The 20,698-nt window shown below is 41.4% G+C and overlaps 1 protein-coding gene across 2 annotated transcripts in view; it reads right to left on the reverse strand.

The window, feature by feature from the left end:
• Positions 1-264: 264 nt before the first annotated feature.
• Positions 265-20,698, reverse strand: part of Ndufaf2 (NADH:ubiquinone oxidoreductase complex assembly factor 2) — a 113,768-nt gene continuing 93,334 nt past the window's right edge. For both annotated transcript variants that reach the window (XM_052743261.1, XM_052743260.1), the window contains one exon: positions 265-581. In XM_052743261.1, coding sequence (XP_052599221.1) covers positions 333-581 — 249 coding nt within the window. In that variant the 3' untranslated portion in view covers positions 265-332. The remainder of the gene's footprint in view (positions 582-20,698) is intronic.

Consider the following 20,698-nt stretch of genomic DNA (forward strand, 5'->3'; position numbering starts at 1 on the left):
GTGCTCCCTAACTGAGCCTGAGGACCTTATGTACTGAGTGTTCACAGTGGTGCTCCCTAACTGAGCCTGAGGACCTTATGTACTGAGTGTTCACAGTGGCGTGACACTTGCCAGCACGGTAATCCAAGGAGGGGAAGGGTGAGAAAATCAAGTATAGGATTCAAATCTGAATATATTTAAGCTTCTATATTTACAGCATCACATTATACATAATAAATACCACAAGCTTTATGGGACACAGGGTATACAGGAAATGCAAAGTGATCAACTTTTAACCTTTATTTGTTAAAAGAGCCACATCCATATAGATGAAATGACTTTACCATAGTGCATCATTGATTCTGTCTTTTGTCATCTTCTGGCATCCAGGACCCTGGCTGAAAAGTCTGACCAGTGCTGGTGGGAGCCCCTGAGGGTTCTTCCTGTCCAAAGTATGGGGCAGCAGCGTGGCCTTTAATCTGAGTTGCAGCAGGTGAAGGCAGGAGCTCTTCGTTGGCTTCTTTACCCAGTTTATCTTTTTCATAAAATTCTTTGCTTTTTATTTTAATTTCTTCTCTGTATTTTTCATTCTTTAGTATTTCCTGCACATATAGATAATTGGGAAACATGATTAAAATTTTAGTTTAAATAATTCAAAGATTTTATGGCAATAAGTAAATCAAAATATTAAAAGATACTGCATTACATGTATAGATATGCATAGGCTAAGGCTGGGAAGGCTTTTGATTACATATCAGTACTGAAATGTTCTTTATTTTATGTTACAAGAGAAGACTGAGGGATCACAGAAAAATATTTGCTACTCAAAAAGTGAAACAAGTGTTACATAAGAATCTGAATCACTCCCCCAAATTTTCAGGTTCTACAACTACTTTCTGTCTTAAGGCTCAGCATCAGTGGCCACTTCTCCACTGCAGAGGAAGATGTGTGTGGGTATCCTAGAGTGCTACTCCAGCCTGCCACTCTTGTGTCCTGGGAATGTAAATGCTAAATTCCCCTTCTACAGTGCCAGATCCAAGTCCTAATGTGGTAGTTTGAATGTAAATGGCCCCCAAAGCTCATAGGGAGTAGCACTATTAGGAGGTGTGGCTTTGTTGCAGTAGATATGGCCGCCTTGGAGGAAGTGTGTCACCGTGGGGGTGGGCTTTATATATGCTCATATATGCTCAAGCCACGCCCAGTGTCTCATGACATTTCCTGTTGCCTTTGAGTCAAGATGTAGGACTTTGAGCTATTTCTCCAGAACCATGTCTGCCTGCATGCTGTTTTGCTTCCCACCATGATGATGATGGACTAAACCTCGGAACTATAAGCCAGCCACCCCAATTAAATGCTTTCCTTTGTAAGAGTTGCCATGTCTCTTCACAGCAATAGAAACTCTAACTAAGACACCTACCTACTTCTCTTTCCCTAGAGTAGTCCAGTGGAAGAGGACAGGAGCAAAGTTCATGTCCTAGACACTAGCTACACAGAGGCACTTCACTGCTGGAGATGCTTCCTCAATCATTGCATTTGCAGTAAGTTCTATAGCTTTGCTCTATCTAGGATCTATACTATTGTCTTTCACTGAATACAAGACTGTCATATTAAAGGAGCATCATTACATGTACCACTCAGAAAAGGCAACTAAATCCTTCTGGGTTTTAACCCTTACCCCTGTGGGGTAAGGAGGCAGGATAAGCATCCTTCACATAACTAGTCAGAGTGACGAGAAGCAATGAGGGTGCAAGGAAATGAGAGGAAGATTTCCAGGGTAGGAAAGACAACTGGAAAGCCAGAGGGCAGAGAACCAGAAAGGCACGAAGCACTCTCATTTCCAGACTGGCTCCCTGGAAGGGGAAGTGTGAAGCACACTGGCAGAGTGTAGACAGCCTCCCCAAACACCAAAAGACCAGCAGTTACAGTCACAGGGAGGTAGGCTGAAAGGGACCCCCCTCCTCTGCGGCAAACTAGCTTTCATAAAGAAACCCACCACACAAGCGCTGTAACAAGGAGTCCTCTGGAGAAGAAGGGATCTGTTGTTAGGGATTAAGTTACTCAGGGTGTCAGAAGACATGGGACAGCTATAATTCAGGGTTCCTTGGGACACCCTAACAACCACAGAGTCATGGAGAAGAGGTGAGGTAAGTTCACCCCAAGAAAGCCCCGAAGACATTTAAACAGAGGGGAAGGGAGAACTGTGGGTTAGGTAGTTTGGGAGAGCAGCTGGGTATGGTTTACTATGGAGACATGTTTGAGAGCAGGGCTTGCTTGGCTCTATGGCTCCCCCTTTCTGGCACAGGATTCACTGGTTGGCTGGCTTGTTCTGAGCATCAGGGGAGCCGTGGACATTTGTTGTGTGTGTGGGCACAGACTGGAGCACATGAGCATTTAATGCCGATGCTCAGAGTCTAGCAGTGGCACCCATGTGCGTGCCTGGAGTGAGAACAACCTTGTGCTATGCTGCTCAACACCTGGCAGGGCTCAGCCTACACCGATAGGAGCCCCAAAGCGGCCTATTTAGGAAAGCAATGCCAGGAATCCCCCAGACCTTGGGAATGATGTGAATATCCAGATGCACACGACCAGAAAGAACCTGTCCATATCATATTATAATTAAACTGAAAAGCACAGAACAAAGAATGAATAGGAATGCTGCTGCATGGTGACAGTATAACAAGTGCAAGCTGATTTAAAGATAGTGACTGTTTATTCTACTCTGCTAAAATAAAACAAAACGAAACAAACCCAAATCACTCAACTTCTACCTATATCTTTTTTAAAAAACTCTAAGGATTAAGCCTAGGGTGCATGCATGCTGGGCAAATGCTCTACTACAGGGCTACATCCCTACTCTACCCTATTCTTTTCAAAGAGGGAAGTGTGTTGACACAATGTAATCTTCACATTTCTGACTAAGATAGTGCAATTAGCACTACACTGGTACACACACACACACACACACACACACACACACACACACATACACAGTAGATAAATATACAAAACATAATTAAACTTAGCAGTGGTCAGTACCCAGCTGTGACATCTGAAAGGTGAGGGATCAAATGATGTAATCCCTGTGTCACTCCATATTTTTGCCTGGATACACATTATGGACTGTCACATGGGGTGCTAGAACCCCAGCAAAGGATGGCATCTCATTAAGCTCAAGTGATAAAGGCAGTTGCTTAGAAACTAAGGAAGATGGAATACACTGGATGTATTATCAAGTTCTAGACTCTGCACAGGGACCCCCTTGAGTGTTCAGAAGGATATAAGCTGAGTATGTGTAATATGACACTCCACAAAGCTAGGCAGGAAGACTTCTGGCCAAGGAATACTGCAGAGCTGTAAGCTGAACTACTGCTGGAGCTGGCACTCGATTAGAAGACATTCAAGCTCTACCAGCCACAGGAACCCCATGAGCACCTGGGGCAATCAGTATAAAGACCTTTGTACTACTTAGGATTGGAAGCAAAGTGGCATAAGAGCAGAGTTTACTTTAGAACTGTGCTGTTCAGTGTGGTAACCAGATGTTATTTGAATTTCACTTATTTGGAATAAACAAGATTTAGAAAACACAAAGTATTTAATAGCCAAATGTATATAGTCGCTACCACACTGGAAAAGGCAGATACAAAATCTCCATCATTACAGAATCTCTTTTGGATTATACTGTTCTAGAGTTTATCTAATAAAACTTAAAAATGATCCTCCAAGACTTTGAGATGATTCGCATGTCAATTAATGGTTCTTGAGTACAAATCTCAGTAAAAAGGAAGACAAGAAACTCCACACACTAAATAAAGGAGTACCTTAGTGTTCACCATGCAACCCAGAAGAGGAGAAAGTGATTTAAAACCAGCCAATAGCAACAGACCTAGAAATGATGGAACCAACAAATAAGGACTTCATCCCAGCTGCTGTTGGAATGTCAGCTATAAAGGCCACAAGGAGGAAAGAAAGGAAGTAGAGAAGCAAGTGAAAAACTAGAGGTCAAAATATATACAATGAAAACTTGAAAGCTGTTTAGCGGCCACTCAGACAGAGCTTAAGAGAGGAATCTGAAAGTAAAGAAGAATTTACAAACTGAAATGAGAGATTTAAAAAAGCTTAAAAAATAAAGCCTCAGCGAGGTGTGGGACAATAACAAGTTGTTTACCATACAAGTAACTGGAACACAGAAGAGAAAAAAAAAAAAGAGGAAATACTGATTAAAAATATCCAAAGGGGTTACAGACACAAATCTGCATATCCAAGAAGCTCAACAGACCCCAGTGAGGAGAATCATAAACTAGAGCACACCAAAATCAAACTGCTAAAAACTAACAAGCAAGAGAAATTCTTCAGAGTAAAGGGGCGTAGTAATATGAGATAAAGAAATGTTACTGAGTCTCATCAGAAACAGTGGGTGCTCTGAGACAAGAGAATGGTTTAAAGTGCTTGAATTAAAAAAGACTGCCACATAGAATTCCATATCCTGTGAAAATGTTCTTCAATAAAGGAATAAACGAAACATTTTTAGGCAAATAGAAGCAGAATTGATCACAAGCAAATCTGTATACAAGAAACATTAGAGCAAATACTTCAGCTAAGGGAAAATTCTCTAGACAGAAACCTGAACCCATGCAACAGGATGAACCCCAGGGAAGGATCAGAATAAAGGACTTCATTGAAGAGAAACTCATAGGGGTTTCTGGACACTTTGCTACATGTGGGTATCCTAGAACTCGATGTCCATTCCTTTCAAGTTCTCAAAAAATAAGAAGACCATCAGAATATGGTCCAGTTCCTACCACAGCAAGCCCTCAAACTCTGTAGACCTAGTTCAGTACAAGCCCAGCCTGGAGGGCAAGAGGACTGCTAATCCCGTATGTGGCCCTCAGACTAACAGCACTCTGGATTAGTTACATTTCTCACCACCATGTCTTAACATCCAACAAGAAGCACCTGAAGGGAGTTCCAAAAGTGACACCAAGTGAGGAGACACTGTCCGTCACAGTGGGGAGCCATGGCTGCAGGATCATGGAGGTGAGAGTGTGCAGCTGGACGCCTTGTTTTCTCATATTTTGGCAAAACAGGAAGTAGAGGGCAGTCAGGAAGCTGGGCTAGACTATAAAACCATCAAGGCACATTCCTAGCAACTTATTTCTACTCCATCCCCCACCCCCCATCCCTGTTCTTGCAATACAGCATTACCAGCGAGGGACGAGTGCTCAAGCACACGCCTATGGGGACATTTCACAACGACCACCCTAAGCCCATCCTACTTCCATCCAAGGAAAAGCACCTGCTTATCATGCCTTCCATGCTCTACAGCATTGAGGAGTGTATCAAAATGCTCCTTTGAATCAGTAGGAAGCCAAGTCTTATGGAGTTAATAATCACAAAGTCACGTGTGAGGTCAACCCCATTCTGAGAGTAACATGGAGTCCCATGGAGTGAACAGCTGAAGAATATTATTCCATACCAAGCTCAAGGAAGAAACTATACTGACAATGGAGACAGAGTGAACTCAGTCAAAATCTGAACACCAAGTTGTTCCTTAAATGTGCTTATGAACGACCAGCACCTGTGATAGCTCTCATTTAAATAGGCAGCAGAAGTTGTTCAGCTGTAGCCAGTATGTTTGGGTTTGTTTATGGAGCCCTGTTTTGGTGAAAATTGACAGAGGGCTTCCTATTGTTTGAATTTGTAGATTATTTTATATGTCAAAATTATAACATTAAATGTCATTGTGGAGGATGAGATAAAAAAGCAAAAGGAAACTGCGTGAATGCCTTCAAAATGCTTACCACATAAGGCAAAGCCACAACGGCTCTTCTCCTGGTATGACTCATTAGTGTGAACTCAAGCTCCCCAAAGGTGTTCAAGTCCTTTGTAATGCCATTACTTTGCTAAGAGGCCATTGGGTAGCTATACTCAATGTTGCAAATTGATACATGAATCATGATGCCAAAAAGCTTTTAAAGTTTTTTTTAAAGGCTTAAATATGCACCCTACTAATATGCTGACATATAGCTCAGTCACAGACATTAGGCATGATACAACCAGGATCGTTAGCTCACTTCTATCAGTCTCCTATGTGAAATTCTAGTTCAGAGGCATTTTCCACAACATTGAGGAAATCTGCTCTATCATACAGTACAGCTGTAGGAAATCCTAAGTAAAACAAACAGGAATTTAGACTGTTAAAAGGCGGTACAACAAATGGCAGAATAGATAAAAGGTCCCCGCAATACGTGTCACGAGAGAGAAAAGAAACAAAGACGGTGTAAAGCTGAGCCTTGGAACAGAACTCTAAAATCTGAGAGAAGGGAGAGCGCTGATGTGTGCTCTCTGATGAAGCTGTCCTTGACTGGATGAAGGTTTCCATGACTGGATGGGTTCTGGGGAGAGGGAAGGGCTAAGAAACATTGAGTCCTAAAGATTACCCAGAGTCGTCTTCTTCACATCCTTCTGTCTCAGAGAGCACAGCTAGAAAAGGTGTGCAAATGAACAGTTCTGAGTCTATACTATTAAATGGACTTGAATATTTAAGTGTAGGCTTAAGGACACATACTAGAACATTCTAGAGTATTGTTGGCAGTAAACCTAGTAACAAGGTAAGGAAATACAAAGTGTCCAGGTTAGAAGCAACTCATTATTAATTCAAGACATATGTCACTAACTTCTTTTAATTTTGGGTGTGATATATGCATATTAAAAATAAATGATTGTTTCTATGATATTATTCAAGATTCCAACTCCTCAGCCCAGTTTTATTTTTAAAATATTCAAACTAAGCAACTGAGAATTAGTCCATCAAGGATTTTTTCTGTAATGCTTTATGTACACGTATGTGATGGTGATATGATACGTCAAATTCAAAAGGTTCCAATGATAACAGACTTCAAAATCACTTTTATTATTTTGGGGGCGGAAGCGTGGGACTGAACCAGGGCCTTGAACATGCTAGACATGCTCTCTGCCACTGAGTCACACCCTCAGTCATGCCATTTTCACAGAGACAGGCACAGTGGTAGGACAGGCTAATGGTCAGTCTTTTATTGGGCAGTTATCAAGTTTGCTTTGAAATTGCTAGAAATCTAATCTGAAAATAAATAAACAAACAAACAAATAAATAAAGCTATACAGGGTAAAGACTTGTACTTTACATCAGAGCCCGATTCTTAAGTTCAAGCTCCATGTTCCCAAGGTATATGTACCTACCAGGACAGTTTAAATAAATTTAATTTCATTGTTAGAAACTTTATTTTATGACTAAATAAGACTTAGGAGTCATATTCAGGCACACTACTGGGTTCTTCTTACGTTTTTCTATAGGAACAAAACTGTGACTCATTTTATGGAGTTAAAATTATACTACATACAGAAAATACGAGTAGGAATTTATAAAACATTACCAATTAAAACTGTAATACATTCAACAGTTATTGGCACTACACATAGGAAAACACGTAAGATAAAAAATATAAGGAAAATTTTGTTCTCAGAGAAAGAAATATTTCTAAAATGTTTATATTACTAAGTACACTCTCTAAAATTTATATATATTTTAATCTCTTACCAGACATATGCCATAGAGAGGATAAACTCAATCTTACTGATTCCATTAGTGTCTTTCCTAATTTAAACTGTACATGCTGAGATACTTTTTGTTTAAAATCATATTAAACATTTTAGTGTATAAATGTATTTCCTTTGAGTTAAATAAAAAAATTACAAATACAAAAGGATTTAATCAACAGATTAAAAGTGAAATTTGGCCAGAAGTATGTTTCTAAATGCTTTATTACAGACAGACACAAAGATGTGAACATATTACATTATTAATATGGCACAGAGACCCATACCTCAACATTTCTATAGTGGGAACTTTCTAAGCTGAATATGCACATTGTGGGTATGTGTGGAGGTTGGAATCGAACTCAGGGCCTTGACCACTACCACTGTGCTATATCCCGCCCCCTGGGAAATTTTTTTGAGATCAATTTTGTAACATGCTGAGACAAATTCAGTCCTAGGAAATACTGTGTTAAATGAAGGCTGAGCTTGAGAATGCTGTTCTGTTGTTTAATTACTGTCAGGATGAAACAATGAATTACCAGTCCACCCCTTTTCAGTGGTGAAAAGAAAAGGGGGGGGGGGGAGGTACATAGATCCTCAGAAAGAATTCTGTGTTCAGACCCAAGGAAGGGCCTGAGATATTAATCAAAGATCAATTGGTCTTGCCCAGATGGTAGGATGAACCCAAAGGGTAAAGGAGTAACTAAGCTCCAGCACTCAGGCTAGATGGCTAGCACCGGCTGCAAAGACATCTATTAGAAACAGATAACAGTCAAGGGAGCTGTGCTCTAGCAGATGCTGCTCTGCTGTGTGTTCTTGCCAATCACTCGCGTGCCTCTGCCAAATCAATGTCACAGTTAATTTATTCACTTTCAAATCCATTGCAAACATCCTCTGATCAATTACAGCAATGAAAATGTGCCCTGAGTTTTGTTGTTTTGACATGCTTTCTTGAACTCTCCTTCTGCATTCCCCCCAAAACATCTCTAATTACAAGACGTTGATCTCGCTGGTTTTTGTTATTTGAGGGGACAATTGTAAGGTTTGTTTATATTCCTTGCTGGTTAGGAATTTCTGGCACTGAGTCTTCTGTCTTTGAACTTGAGCCAGATTAATAATTAAATCTCGAAATGTCACTAAAAAGAACTAATCACAGAGCTCAAGTCATTAATAGTTTTGTGGTGGCATTTCCTTTAATAAAAGAAATGAACTTCCATATATATATATATATATTCATATACATATATAAAACCTCTGAGCATAAAGACACCATCATTTAATGGAAAAAGAAACTTAGTAGTTAAACATTAATAGAAAATAATTAAAGTTACTTAGCTTTAGTTCTATTTAATTGAACTACTCTGGGAGGAGACAAAGGAAACGCTGCTCTCTTATGTGAAAGCGGGGAAGGCTATAATGCCTGGAAGAAAAGGCAATGTTGGGACTCCATGGCTTTCTTCTAAGTGAGGCAGTGATGTGGCCGAGAAGCAAAAGCCAGGGAGAAAAGAGAAGGTGCCCTCAGTGAGCGGATGCTAACAGTTACTGAGTCATGTGCCAGCTGCTGGAGAGAGGAGAGCTGGGCATGTCAAGCAGTCAGGAGTCACAGCTTAGGCTGTAAGAAGGCTGTGCAGAAACAAAGATGCTATGGTCACAGGTTGCACTCTTAGGACTTGATGAAGGGACAGCACAGATTGTGCATTTTCTATTCTCCTATGCACTCAGTAAATGAAGACCGAGCACTTACACATCAACACTATGTTCTTAGGAACTGTCCTTGGTGTGCGTAGCCACAGCGGTACCTTGCTGTAATTCTGATCTAGAGGTGTCAAGACCCAGAAAAGCTGTGTAAACACCAATGGCCATCATATGCCTAATGCCTAGGGGTCCTATTTTCCCATTCATTGGTTCATCCATATATTAAGAAGAGTCTGCTATGTGCCACAGAGTACAGTTAAAGGGTACAATTTGTTTTGTTTTCCGAGACAGGGTTTCTCTGTGTAGCCCTGGCTGTCCTGGAATTCGCTCTGTAGACCAGACTAGCCTGGAATTCACAGAGATCCACCTGCCTGAGTGCTGGGATTAAAGGCGTATGCCACCATGCCTGGCAAAGTATACTGTTTTTACCCTGTGCTCAAAGGACTAGCAATCCTGGGGAGAAAGTTAAGCACAAATGTACTGAATTACAGTAAGATCTGTAGTGCTATTAAGAACAGAATGTCTGAGAAATGCAGAAGAGCAAGTAGTCTTCTGACATTAACCTCACCAGAGGACGAGCAGGTTAGAAAGGATTCCTTGGAGGAGATGGTATTTGAGTCTTAACGAATCGACAGATAGTAATCAGGGGTACTAGAGACTGTAGGAGGAGGTGTGCACATACTCAGAGCTGAGGAGGAGAGCAGCGCAGTGAGTTCACGACACTCAAGGTGGGGTCGCCGAGAACACAGGACTCAGAACATGCTGACTCCTGCAATACAGTCTTAGGACATTAAGGTTTTATTCTGAAGGCATTAGTGAAACATTTTAGACTTTGAAGCAAGAACAGGATTCCAGAGGAAATACAGATTTTTTATGTAAATTTGAATTTCAGATAAACAAACAACCTCCCAGTATTTATGCCCTAAATACTGCATGTGGCAAACTTACACTTAAGATTCATTGTTTATTTGCAATTAATGTTTAATGGGCCACACTATATTTCTATTTGCTTAATCTGCAAGCATAAATACAAGATTTCCATGTTCACTTCGTTTTTTAAAAATATGACTATAGCGACTGTGCAAATGGACTGAAAGGCGAGGGAGGCAGAGACGGACATACTAGAACAGAGAATGAGACAGGGCGTTACTACAAAAATGCAAGCAGGAAGTGTAGGTCAGAAAGCACACGGAGGTAGTGAAGCAAAGACAGAGGTCGTTATGCGGCTGAGTACATGGCACTTGGTTATGAAGCATGGGGAGGGGAAGGCAGGCAGAACCACTCCCATTTCTAAAGGATTGCAGAGATTGGCCATGGTTGGAAAGAGAAGAGCAGATGCCAATCCTCAGCACTTGGACAGGGGAGACTGAGGCCATCCTGGGCTACAAAGTAAGAAAAAGAGGTGCATGTGTGTGTGTGTGTGTGTGTGTGTGTGTGTGTGTGTGTGTGTGTGTGTGTGCTACATATCAGACATACCAAATGAAAATGCCTGTAAAGCATTCGGGCTCTTTTATCAAACTGTCAGCTCCTTTGTGACCAAATCTCCAAGCACTTTTGGCCTCAAGCATTCCAGGGCTCAGGCACAGGCCCCGTAAATTCTTCACAAGGCCCTCCCAAGGCTGTGCACACAGCTGGGACCAGGGCAGTTCTGTCCATCTTCAGATGCCTGAAAGCTTTGTCTTGTTTCCCTGGGCCTCTTCCCTATCCTCACCTGCTGTGGGATGGTCTGTATGTCAAATGTGTTGCTGATTGGTCAATAAATAAATCACTGATTGGCCCGTGGCCAGGCAGGAAGTATAGGCGGGACAAGGAGGAGAATAGAGCTGGGAAGTGGAAGGCTGAGTCAGAGAGACACCGCCAGCTGCCATGATGAGAAATAGCATGTAAAGATGCCGGTAAGCCACGAGCCATGTGGCAAGGTATAGATTAATAGAAATGAATTAATTTAAGCTGTAAGAACAGTTAGCAAGAAGCCTGCTACGGCCATACAGTTTGTAACCAATATAAGTCTCTGTGTTTACTTGGTCGGGTCTGAGAGGCTGTGGGACTGGCGGGTGAGAGAGATTTGTCCTGACTGTGGGCCAGGCAGGAAAACTCTTAGCTACACTCACCTGCTAAACTACAGAGCAGCTCCACCGCAACAACCCACATCATGCACAGATAGCCCCGAGAGTTAACTATCACTCTTGGAAGAGGCTCTGTCTTGATCAAATGCATACCGGTGGGCAGGATCAGATGAAGAGCTGGTGGAGGTGGGAGGGGGAGGTAGGAAGAGTCAGAGAGGCTGGGGGAGTAAGTGGGAGCTGTGAGGATGGCAGGGAGCTGTGCTTTACCAGCAGTGGATAACTTAGCTGCCCTGACATCATTGTGGGTGTTTACAAAGTATTGCTGTGTCCCCGTCCCTCCCATATCTAACAGCACTAAATCTTACCAGCTCTTTAAACTGCTTCTTGAACTCTACATTTCTCTCCACCTCTCTTGCCAACAGCGTTTCTTGCCTTGACTACAGGCACCCCCTAACAGGTCTCCTTGGGCCTCTATGATGTAATGTTCACACGGCAGCTCGCTCTAACAAACCTTTCATGGGTTATTAGAAGTTATGTCAGATGAGCATGTGGCAGATAGAAAACACTCATGAGATCCTTTCCAGTGGCAGGGGCCTGTGACAAGGCAACACCTATCTGTCCCCAATGTTAGCATGTGCGCCAGCAGCAGAGGGCCACCTCACTACTGCTTTAAGGGCAGCCCGTCCACACAGAGACAGGCGGGGCACAAAGCTAGGCCACAGCAACCAGACGGCAGTCTAAACGCCTACCTAAGGACTCCGCAGAGCTGGCCAACGCTGGGCTGGGCCTCCATCAGTGTCGGGCTTTGCCCTTTGTCCTCTGATACTTCTTTCTTTCTCAAGCCTACCTGCTAGACACCTTTTACTGCTCCTCCATCTCGGTCTTGCCCCGAACAACCAACCTCCCACAAGGATCAGGTGCCCTGCCTGGGGTCTTCCCCTCCAGTCGCTACTGGGCATGCTCCAGCCCCCCTGGCTTCTCGGTTCCTCAGACACGTTGCTGGGCCCCTTTCTGCCTGGAAGGCTTTTCTCCTGGTTAGTCACATGGCCGCCTGAGCCTGGTGGCTAAGGGGAGGGAGGCCGACGACGACCTACAGAGAGTGCCCCTGGCTGAGCTGTGTGGTAACTGTTTCACAGGGAAACTCGGCAGAATGGCACCGCCAACGAAATTTATGTTCCGCCCTTGCTCTTCCATTGGGGCGCTCCCTCCTTCGCTAATCTTTTATTAAAGCAAACAGGTTTTCTGCGTACTTTCCATTTTTCATAAAAAAGCGGATTATTTATCCATCCTTCATCTATCATTTGCATTCATATACGATCAGTTTTTTTGTCACTTTAGTCACTTGAAACGCGCATGGCACTAACGCCATACTGCTACATTTTGTCATCTTTTGGTTCCCGGGAACCTCCCTGTGTGGCTACACCTTTGCTTTTGTCTGATAATTGAGTAGATTTCTAGAAGCCGGATTGCCAAGGCAGAAGGTAAACAAATGCATATGCAGTTTGGTGGCCATAAGGCGATGAGTTTCTGTCAGCCCTTTTTGGCTCCTTTCCCTTCGTCCCTCATACACAGTGCCTAGAACAGGGCCTAGCAAACAGGACGGAGCCAGCATGTACTTGCTGAACGAATGGATCTGGCTCGGCATGCTGCATTGTATTACATGTGCAAACCTAAATTTAAAGAGCTAACAATTAAGAATACATTTATTTCACCGTTAATTAAACTGTGGTTCTAAATAATTTATAGGCCTTTTCTTCATAATGACAAAAATGCTGTACATTCTTGAAAACAAAACAAAAAAAGATATTTATACTCTTAGGAATTTATATTAGTTTTTAAAAATAAATGTGGTAAAGATGATGCTTTTGAAATTGGGAAAAAAATCTAACTCTGTGTACTTTTCACTTGTCAATCATTGAGTATTTGGCTTTAACTATATCACCACACAAATGCAGAGTTCCTACGCTAGGTTAAAGTAGGAAAATTTAATGATCAGCCAACTTCTTAGATCCCAAATACTTCACCCCTGAGAAACAGGTTATAATGATGGTTATATTCTGTACCCAGTGCACACTGAGTAGTTTACCCAGGATAGCACATCTGCAATAACAACACAAACGTGACAGATCACAATATCCATCCCTAGTGCCTGAGACCAATGGGACCACAACGACAGGTACCTATTAACTTTCCCAAAGAGGCAGAGGTAGGAGGAAAGCATGGGTAAATGACTCTTAAGTCATTTAAAATGGAACTCAGGACACCTACCCACCATTACCCATATTCAACTCCTCAGACAGACAAGGCATTTCCCTACCCATTACAGGACTGGAGAAGAGAGGAAAAAGGCTAGGTAACGGGGAGGGCAGTGGCAGGGGTCAGAGCTGGTGATCTGGGACTACCCAGAAGTGCAGCAGCCAGAGAGGCAAACACTACAGAAGCTTAACAGTGGCAGCCGCCCTGGGCAAGGTGTCTAGTGCTGGCAGCCAGGCAATTGGAGCTCCCTGAAGCAACTCTACTGGAGAGAAGTGGAATTCTCTGAAGGGCAGCATCTGATGAAACTAACTGAAACGACACTGTGGGAGGGATGAAGGAAGAGTAGAGGAACACAGCGGCAGCTCTTCTCCTCAGAGAAACTGAAGAAACCAGCATATTAATTAGGATACAGTGACCTCTGAAGGCCAGGCAACCAAGAGTAAGCGCAAATGGGTATCAGTGGAGCTGAGCGTCTGCTAGGATTGGTGCCAGGAGTAACAGAGGCTCAGGGATGATGTCCCCGATGTCCTACTGATGGAGACAAGAGGGTGAAATAACAAAGTCAGGTGAGAATTCTCATGGGAAGTGTGGGAGGGAATCCAAATGGTCAATGGGGAGCTGGTGAGGTGGCTCAGTGGGTAAGACTCTTGTCACACAAGCCTGGTGACCCAAGTCCTATCCCTGGAACCTATGTAAGGTAGAAAGAGAACTGACTCCACAAAGCTATCCTCTGCCTTCCATACACTGCCAGGTCACCATGGGCCCTACCCTTTAAAAAAACAACAGCGACAGTATTTAAAATAGGGATCACTGGGAAATCAGAACACAGGAGAAGGCACAAGGCAAAAGAGGGCTTGGATCAGCAGATGGGTCTTTCAGTCTCCAGAGTGCTCACTCTGAGTCAGGGACTGCTCTAGATCCTACAGACGCAACAGCGTCCAGACCACAGGACCTGCTGTCACAAGGCTTAGACTCTAGCAGGAAGAGACAAACTACACAGATAGAAACCACTAGGTATCTTATAAATGCGGCAGGAATTATCAAAGCTATTATTTGAAAAGTTTTCTAATACATATAACTAACACTTGATATCAGAAAGCCTTTAGTTTGAACAAAGCTGGGTTGAGTGTAGCCTAATAGCATTTACATTTTATATTTGTTTGAGTACTTATTAATGAGTTAATTTTTAGAGGATGTCCTCCTATGAAAAGGATGGCCTTGTTTTTTTAGAGACAACAATGTTTCCTTAGGTAAATCCAGGTTACTACTTAATATATCACTGAACCTATTATCTCTAAATATTTTGCCAATACACAAATGAATTCTGTTAACAAGCATTACTCTAGTTCGATAATGTTGCAGCTTTAAAAAATTATTGCATTCAAATGACTATGTAGTATAAATGTGGCAAAAAACATCCAACTGGTGATGAAAATGCACAACTCATTTTGCTAAGAAGACATCATTAGTGAGGCTATTTTAGACAAACACTAATAAGTGTTTTTATGATGAATTGCCATGTAATTTGGTGAGAGCTGATAATGCAATTAGTTTAATTTTGTGGGGGAGATAATTACTGAAACCATGTGCTTATCAGTCCTCTGGAAAACATACCTTCTACCCGTCTGAAAAAGAAAGACTGTCAAAATACATAATTATAGAAAAGCTAGAAATAGTTGGGAAGAAGACAGGGCCTGTCATAAAAACTTCATTTTTCCTTCTGAACATTTCACCTTATATCCAATTGTGCAACTCAGAAAACACTGCATTTTATTTACATATCAAGAACTTTATACATTAAAGATGAAAAGCAAAATTTAAAACCTAAATGTATTTTTACTCTCTGAGTACAAGTGAAATAAAAATATTTTAACAAAAAGATAAACTGAGCAAATCTCTAGAATGATAGCATTTGTTTTAAACAAAAAGCACTATTTTATTTTTCCATCAGAAATGACTCATGTATGTGCACACACATACACACACACACACACACACACACACACACACACACACACACACACACTTTAAAAATACCTTAAAAAATGAAAGTCAAACTGAGCTGACCCCTAAGCTGGATCTGAAAGCCTTTTTCCCTGAGGACTAGCTTTCATGGTACCAGAAGGCACCATACAAGTTTCCAAAGGAGGGGAGCCACCAACAGTCCTACCCAGCTCTGATATCTATGGACCACAACAATGGCCAGCCTATTGGTATAACCTAAGGGTGTAGTAGTGGCACACATACCTTGGCAGTAACCAACAGCTCTCTAATTGCACTTAAGACGCACTCAACAAGAGTCCTGGAATCTAGACAACTATCCCGGGTCTTGGAGGAAAACCTACAACTGTCACTTTACTAAACCAGCATAATCCCTCACTACATTCTAAACATTATCCTCATACCCACAGATAAGTGTACTCCTCGCCCCTCATCAAGGAAACTCCTCTTGTAACAGATGAAACTCTGTAGCAGGAATCTTAAAAAGTTCTTATTAATAAAATCAAACCTGAGCCAGGTATTGGGGTGAACTGGAAGATCAGAGAACCAGAACAAGTCACAGCTACCTCACCTCACCGGATCCTCAGCTGGTCTTGCTTCCTCAGACTGGAGGCCTCTGAGTCCTCATCCAGAATGGGTCTCAGCTGAACTGCTGCTCAAAAGCCTGAATGCTTAACCAGGCCAAATGCTTCTAGTTTCTGGTACTCACGCCTTATATATCTTTCTGCCTTCTACCATCACTCCCTGGGATTAAAGGCTCGCTTTCTGGGATTAAAGGAGTGAGTCACCATGCTTGGCTGTATCCTTGAACACATGGATTTCTGCCTAGCTCTGCCTCCCAAGTGCTTGGATTAAAGGCATGTGCTACCACTGCCTATCCTCTATGTTTAATATTGTGGTTGTTCTGTCTCTGACCCCAGATAAGTTTATTAGGGTGCATAATATTTCGGGGAACACAATACCACCACAAAACTCATTACAGAAAATCATAGCTGATGAAAATGCAGAGTTGTGGAGCCCAGTGCCAACTGGTATACCTACAGCACAACTCACAGGGAGAGAAAAATCACTCAACTCCTTCATGAGATCAACTTGGACAGTTGTAGGCTATACCAGGGTTGTTAGTGAAAATTAACCTCAGGGTATCCAAAGTACCTGGGCCAGTTCTCAACTCTCCAGCTCAACTCCCTGAGATGGTCACCAAGCTTTCAAGCACTCTGATAAATGGTTTCAGCCATGTTCTTAGTGAACATATTGTTTTGTGTCAGCATAACCGACATGCAGTCAGATTACAGAACGAGTAGACCTGTTGAATTTAATGACCTGGTATTGACCAGTGCTGGTTTGAGCTCATGTCTGCTAGAGACAATTTTGGTTTTGATACAGCTGATGTTGAATAAGGGGTCCCAGTGAAAGGAGCACAATATGGCAGAGTAGGAGGAAGGGAAGCCTGGATCAGCATGTGCTGTTACTGGTCACTGCACTGGGTGTTGGGCCTTCTGAGAAGGTGAGGCAAATGTGCGCCAAATGCCTGATAGGCTTCAGCTGCTTGCCCAGAGGACAGAAAGGGAGCATTTACCCCTCAGCTCCTACCCCTACCAATCAAGTAGTATGTTAACTCTTTCACGTGTCACATTCTTTCCCATAGACACACCATGCTGTCAGAGCTCCTGTGAAGTTACATTCGTGAGCAGTGGGCCAGAGTAAATGGTATGACAAGAGGTATCAGGTACCACCTCCCACACACTTGTTTCTCTTCCCATTGGGACTAAAAATTTAAAATCATCTTGAACTCTAGAAGGAGGTAGCTATATTACTAAAATTCAAATATATTACATTTTAAAACTTCAAATATATTAATCTGACTATCACAAGTAGAAAACAGGCAGCTCTTAGGCTATATAAATGGGGAGACAAACCCAGAAAAATTTACATTTATTTCTATAAACTAAGTATTCAAAAATACTATAGCACTGTTCACAAATGTAGATCTTTCCAAAAGAGAAACAAGGGTCAACAAGATGGCTCAGAGGTAAAAGGGCTTGCTGTGAAGGCCTGATGACCTGAGTTCAATCCCTGGGGTCACAGTGGATGGAAAGACTTGACTGCTACAAGTTGTCTTCTGATCTCCCACACATGGTGTGCACACACCCAAGTACACATGTAAGTGTGGGGACACACATAATAATAATAATAATAATAATAATAATAATAATAATAATACACTAAAAAACAAAAAATGAATGTGGAGTTTAGACCTATTTCTGTAAACTTCACATGAAATTCAATATCTTGTGGAATATATATGTATGCATTTTAAACAATTCATTTATTTGGGGTGGTGGCAGTACTCATGGAGGCCAATAGGAGTCAGTTCTCTTCTCCCACTACATGGATCCTAGGGGTTGATTTCAAGTCATCAAGCCTGTCAGCAAGTGCCTTTACTCACTGACCCTCCTCACAAGCCCCTCTTGTAGACATTAAGAGAAAGTAGAAATGATAATAAAATAATAGTGGTTATCATTCATTTTGAATATTTTTAACTTTGAATTATTCTGGCTAGTTAGCTTATTTACTAACTTGTTACATGAAAGAACTACCCACAAGATGACTAATTTTCAAATTTCTGGGCTCTGAGCAGCCCTGACACCCTTACACAGGCACAGTCTTGACAGACACCGGCTGTGGAATAATCCTCTTGTACACTGTAAAGATTTGTTACTGGAACTGGCTTAATTAAATGGTGATTGGCCAGTAGCCAGTCAGGAAGTATAGGTGTGGCAACCAAACTAAGGATGCTAGGATGAAGAAGGGCAGAGTTGCAAGGAGAGGCAGAGAAGCAAGATGGGCATGCCATACTAAGAAAGGTACCAAGTCACATGGCAAAGCATAGGTAAGAAATATGGTTAATTTAAATGTAAGAGTTAGCTAGTAACAAGGCTGAGCTATTGGCCAATCATTTATAATCTATATCCAGTCTCTGAGTCAGTGGTTAAGACGGGAAAGAAATGTCCACCTACATATGGCGCCCAAAAGTTCAGCAAGAATTTCCACATAATACTTGAGAAAGCTTAAAAAAAGGTTCTCAATGCTTAGAAACAGAGCCAAGCAAGGCTTCCTATTCTGTGTCTCTAATGCTGGCCACAATACAGAGACTCATCTCCTGGAAGCTGAGAGTATGCCATGAGCTACGCTGTGTGGTGGGTTCCCGCAGTCTCTCATTCCAGCCACAGTACAGAAAAATGTCTCCTGACAACTGTCCCCACCTTCCATGAGCTACTGCCATGTGCTAAGCTGAGCAATGCTGGTAGCTGACATAGCAGTTTAAGATTTGTCTCATGCGATCAAAAAACAAAACAGATACACAGTAAAGACAGATTCAGTGAAAAAAAAAAAAAAAAACGCCTCTGAACGGGTTACACTGTGTTTAAAAACACACATAGGCTTAGGAGAGAGAAGAGGTATATTAAAAAATAGTTTAAGAATAAAATAATAAAGTCCTTTAAAAAGGAATAAAGTAATAAAAAATATATATAATAAGCTATATAAAGATGGGAAATATACAGAGAGTCTGACTCCTGTATGTTATTGTGTTGTCTTTGAATTTTTTGGCTGCTAAGGGACACTGGATTATAAAAACTGCTAGATTCAACCAACCTATATATTTAAAAAATATCTTGACTTCAAAATTTAAGTCAAAAGGCTTTGGAGAAAAAGTTATGCTTTTATTTCCACAGGAAATGAGAGGCTGTGGATTCATTCTGGGTTAAAGAAAATCAAGTTTGATTGAGGAAGCCTCCTGAAATTTCTGACTGCAGACATAAAGAAATAAACCTAAAAAAACTACAACACATGGGATGTATGTTTTACCTGCTCAAACATAGAACAAAAAAATCATCTTTGGCAGACAATGTGTACAATGCACAGTATATACTTGTATTAATACATAATAAAGGTAATATGGATGTTACCTTTAGCAGTTTATGTATTTTCAGAGCAAGGGGACCAGACACTAATAAAAACAGATGGCTTAGGTGACCCAGCATCCAGAACAACTTCAAGGTTGATGACTGAGATGATCCAGCCTCACAGAATACTCCAATCAAGACTTAACAATTATCCTGATTTTCTTAAGGTTCCCCCAAAGATGTTAGCACCCCCAAATAACAGGAAGTTGTCTAGAAAACTATGCCCACATCCCAAAATATTGGTTATGGATGTTTGTTATCATTTAAGGGGGGGGTTGGTTACAAATTGTTATTAGTCATAGTAAAAAAAAAAAAAGGCTAAACAAAATAATTAAATTCAAAGATATCTTTCTAAAGAAAAAAAAGGATAGATTATTAAATCTACTTTAATCCCAAAAAACCTATTAATCTCAAAATGTTTTACACTGGTATGGATTTTGGTTTATTAATATAAATTTAAAATTAAATTTTGTTATACTGTATGTATGTTTCTACTCTTGTTTAGGATATGTTTATGCAGCTCATTTAAAAATGTAATAAATAATTAAAAGCTTGGCAGTGGTGGCACACGCCTTTAATCCTAGCACTCAGGAGGCAGAGGCAGGTGGATCTCTGTGAGTTTGAGGCCAGCCTGGGCTACAGAGTGAATTCCAAAAAAGGCTCCAAAGCTACACAGAGAAACCTTGTCTCAAAACAAACAAACAAACAAACAAACAAACAAACAAACAAAAACCCCAAAAACCTAAAAAAAGGAATATATAATTAAGAAATACAGATTAATAGTCATCTATAACAGCAAATTTATATTCATGTTAGTTAAATTTTAAAGGTCATACAGAGATACATTTCAGATAGATAGATAATCTTCAAATACTTCAAAGACCTACATATTATGGCATTTAAAATTACTTCAAAGACGATTATGGGCATTGAAGAAACTCTATATGGAGTTTGTTTTCTTTATGGCAAAAGTTAGCCATGTGGGCAAAGAAACTGCCCTTGCCTCAACTGCTGACAGTTACTGACCAAACTGGATGCAAAAGAAAGCGACTACCACACTTTGCCAAGACAAAATAAGACAGTCCTTCAAAATCTCCTGCTTCTAAGAAAAATCTATCAATAGCCAGGCAGTGGTGGCGCACACCTTTAATCCCAGCACTC

The sequence above is a fragment of the Peromyscus californicus genome, unplaced genomic scaffold, assembly GCF_007827085.1.
Source record: "Peromyscus californicus insignis strain IS unplaced genomic scaffold, ASM782708v3 Scaffold_18__1_contigs__length_77618521, whole genome shotgun sequence".
Classification (NCBI taxonomy): Eukaryota; Metazoa; Chordata; class Mammalia; order Rodentia; family Cricetidae; genus Peromyscus; species Peromyscus californicus.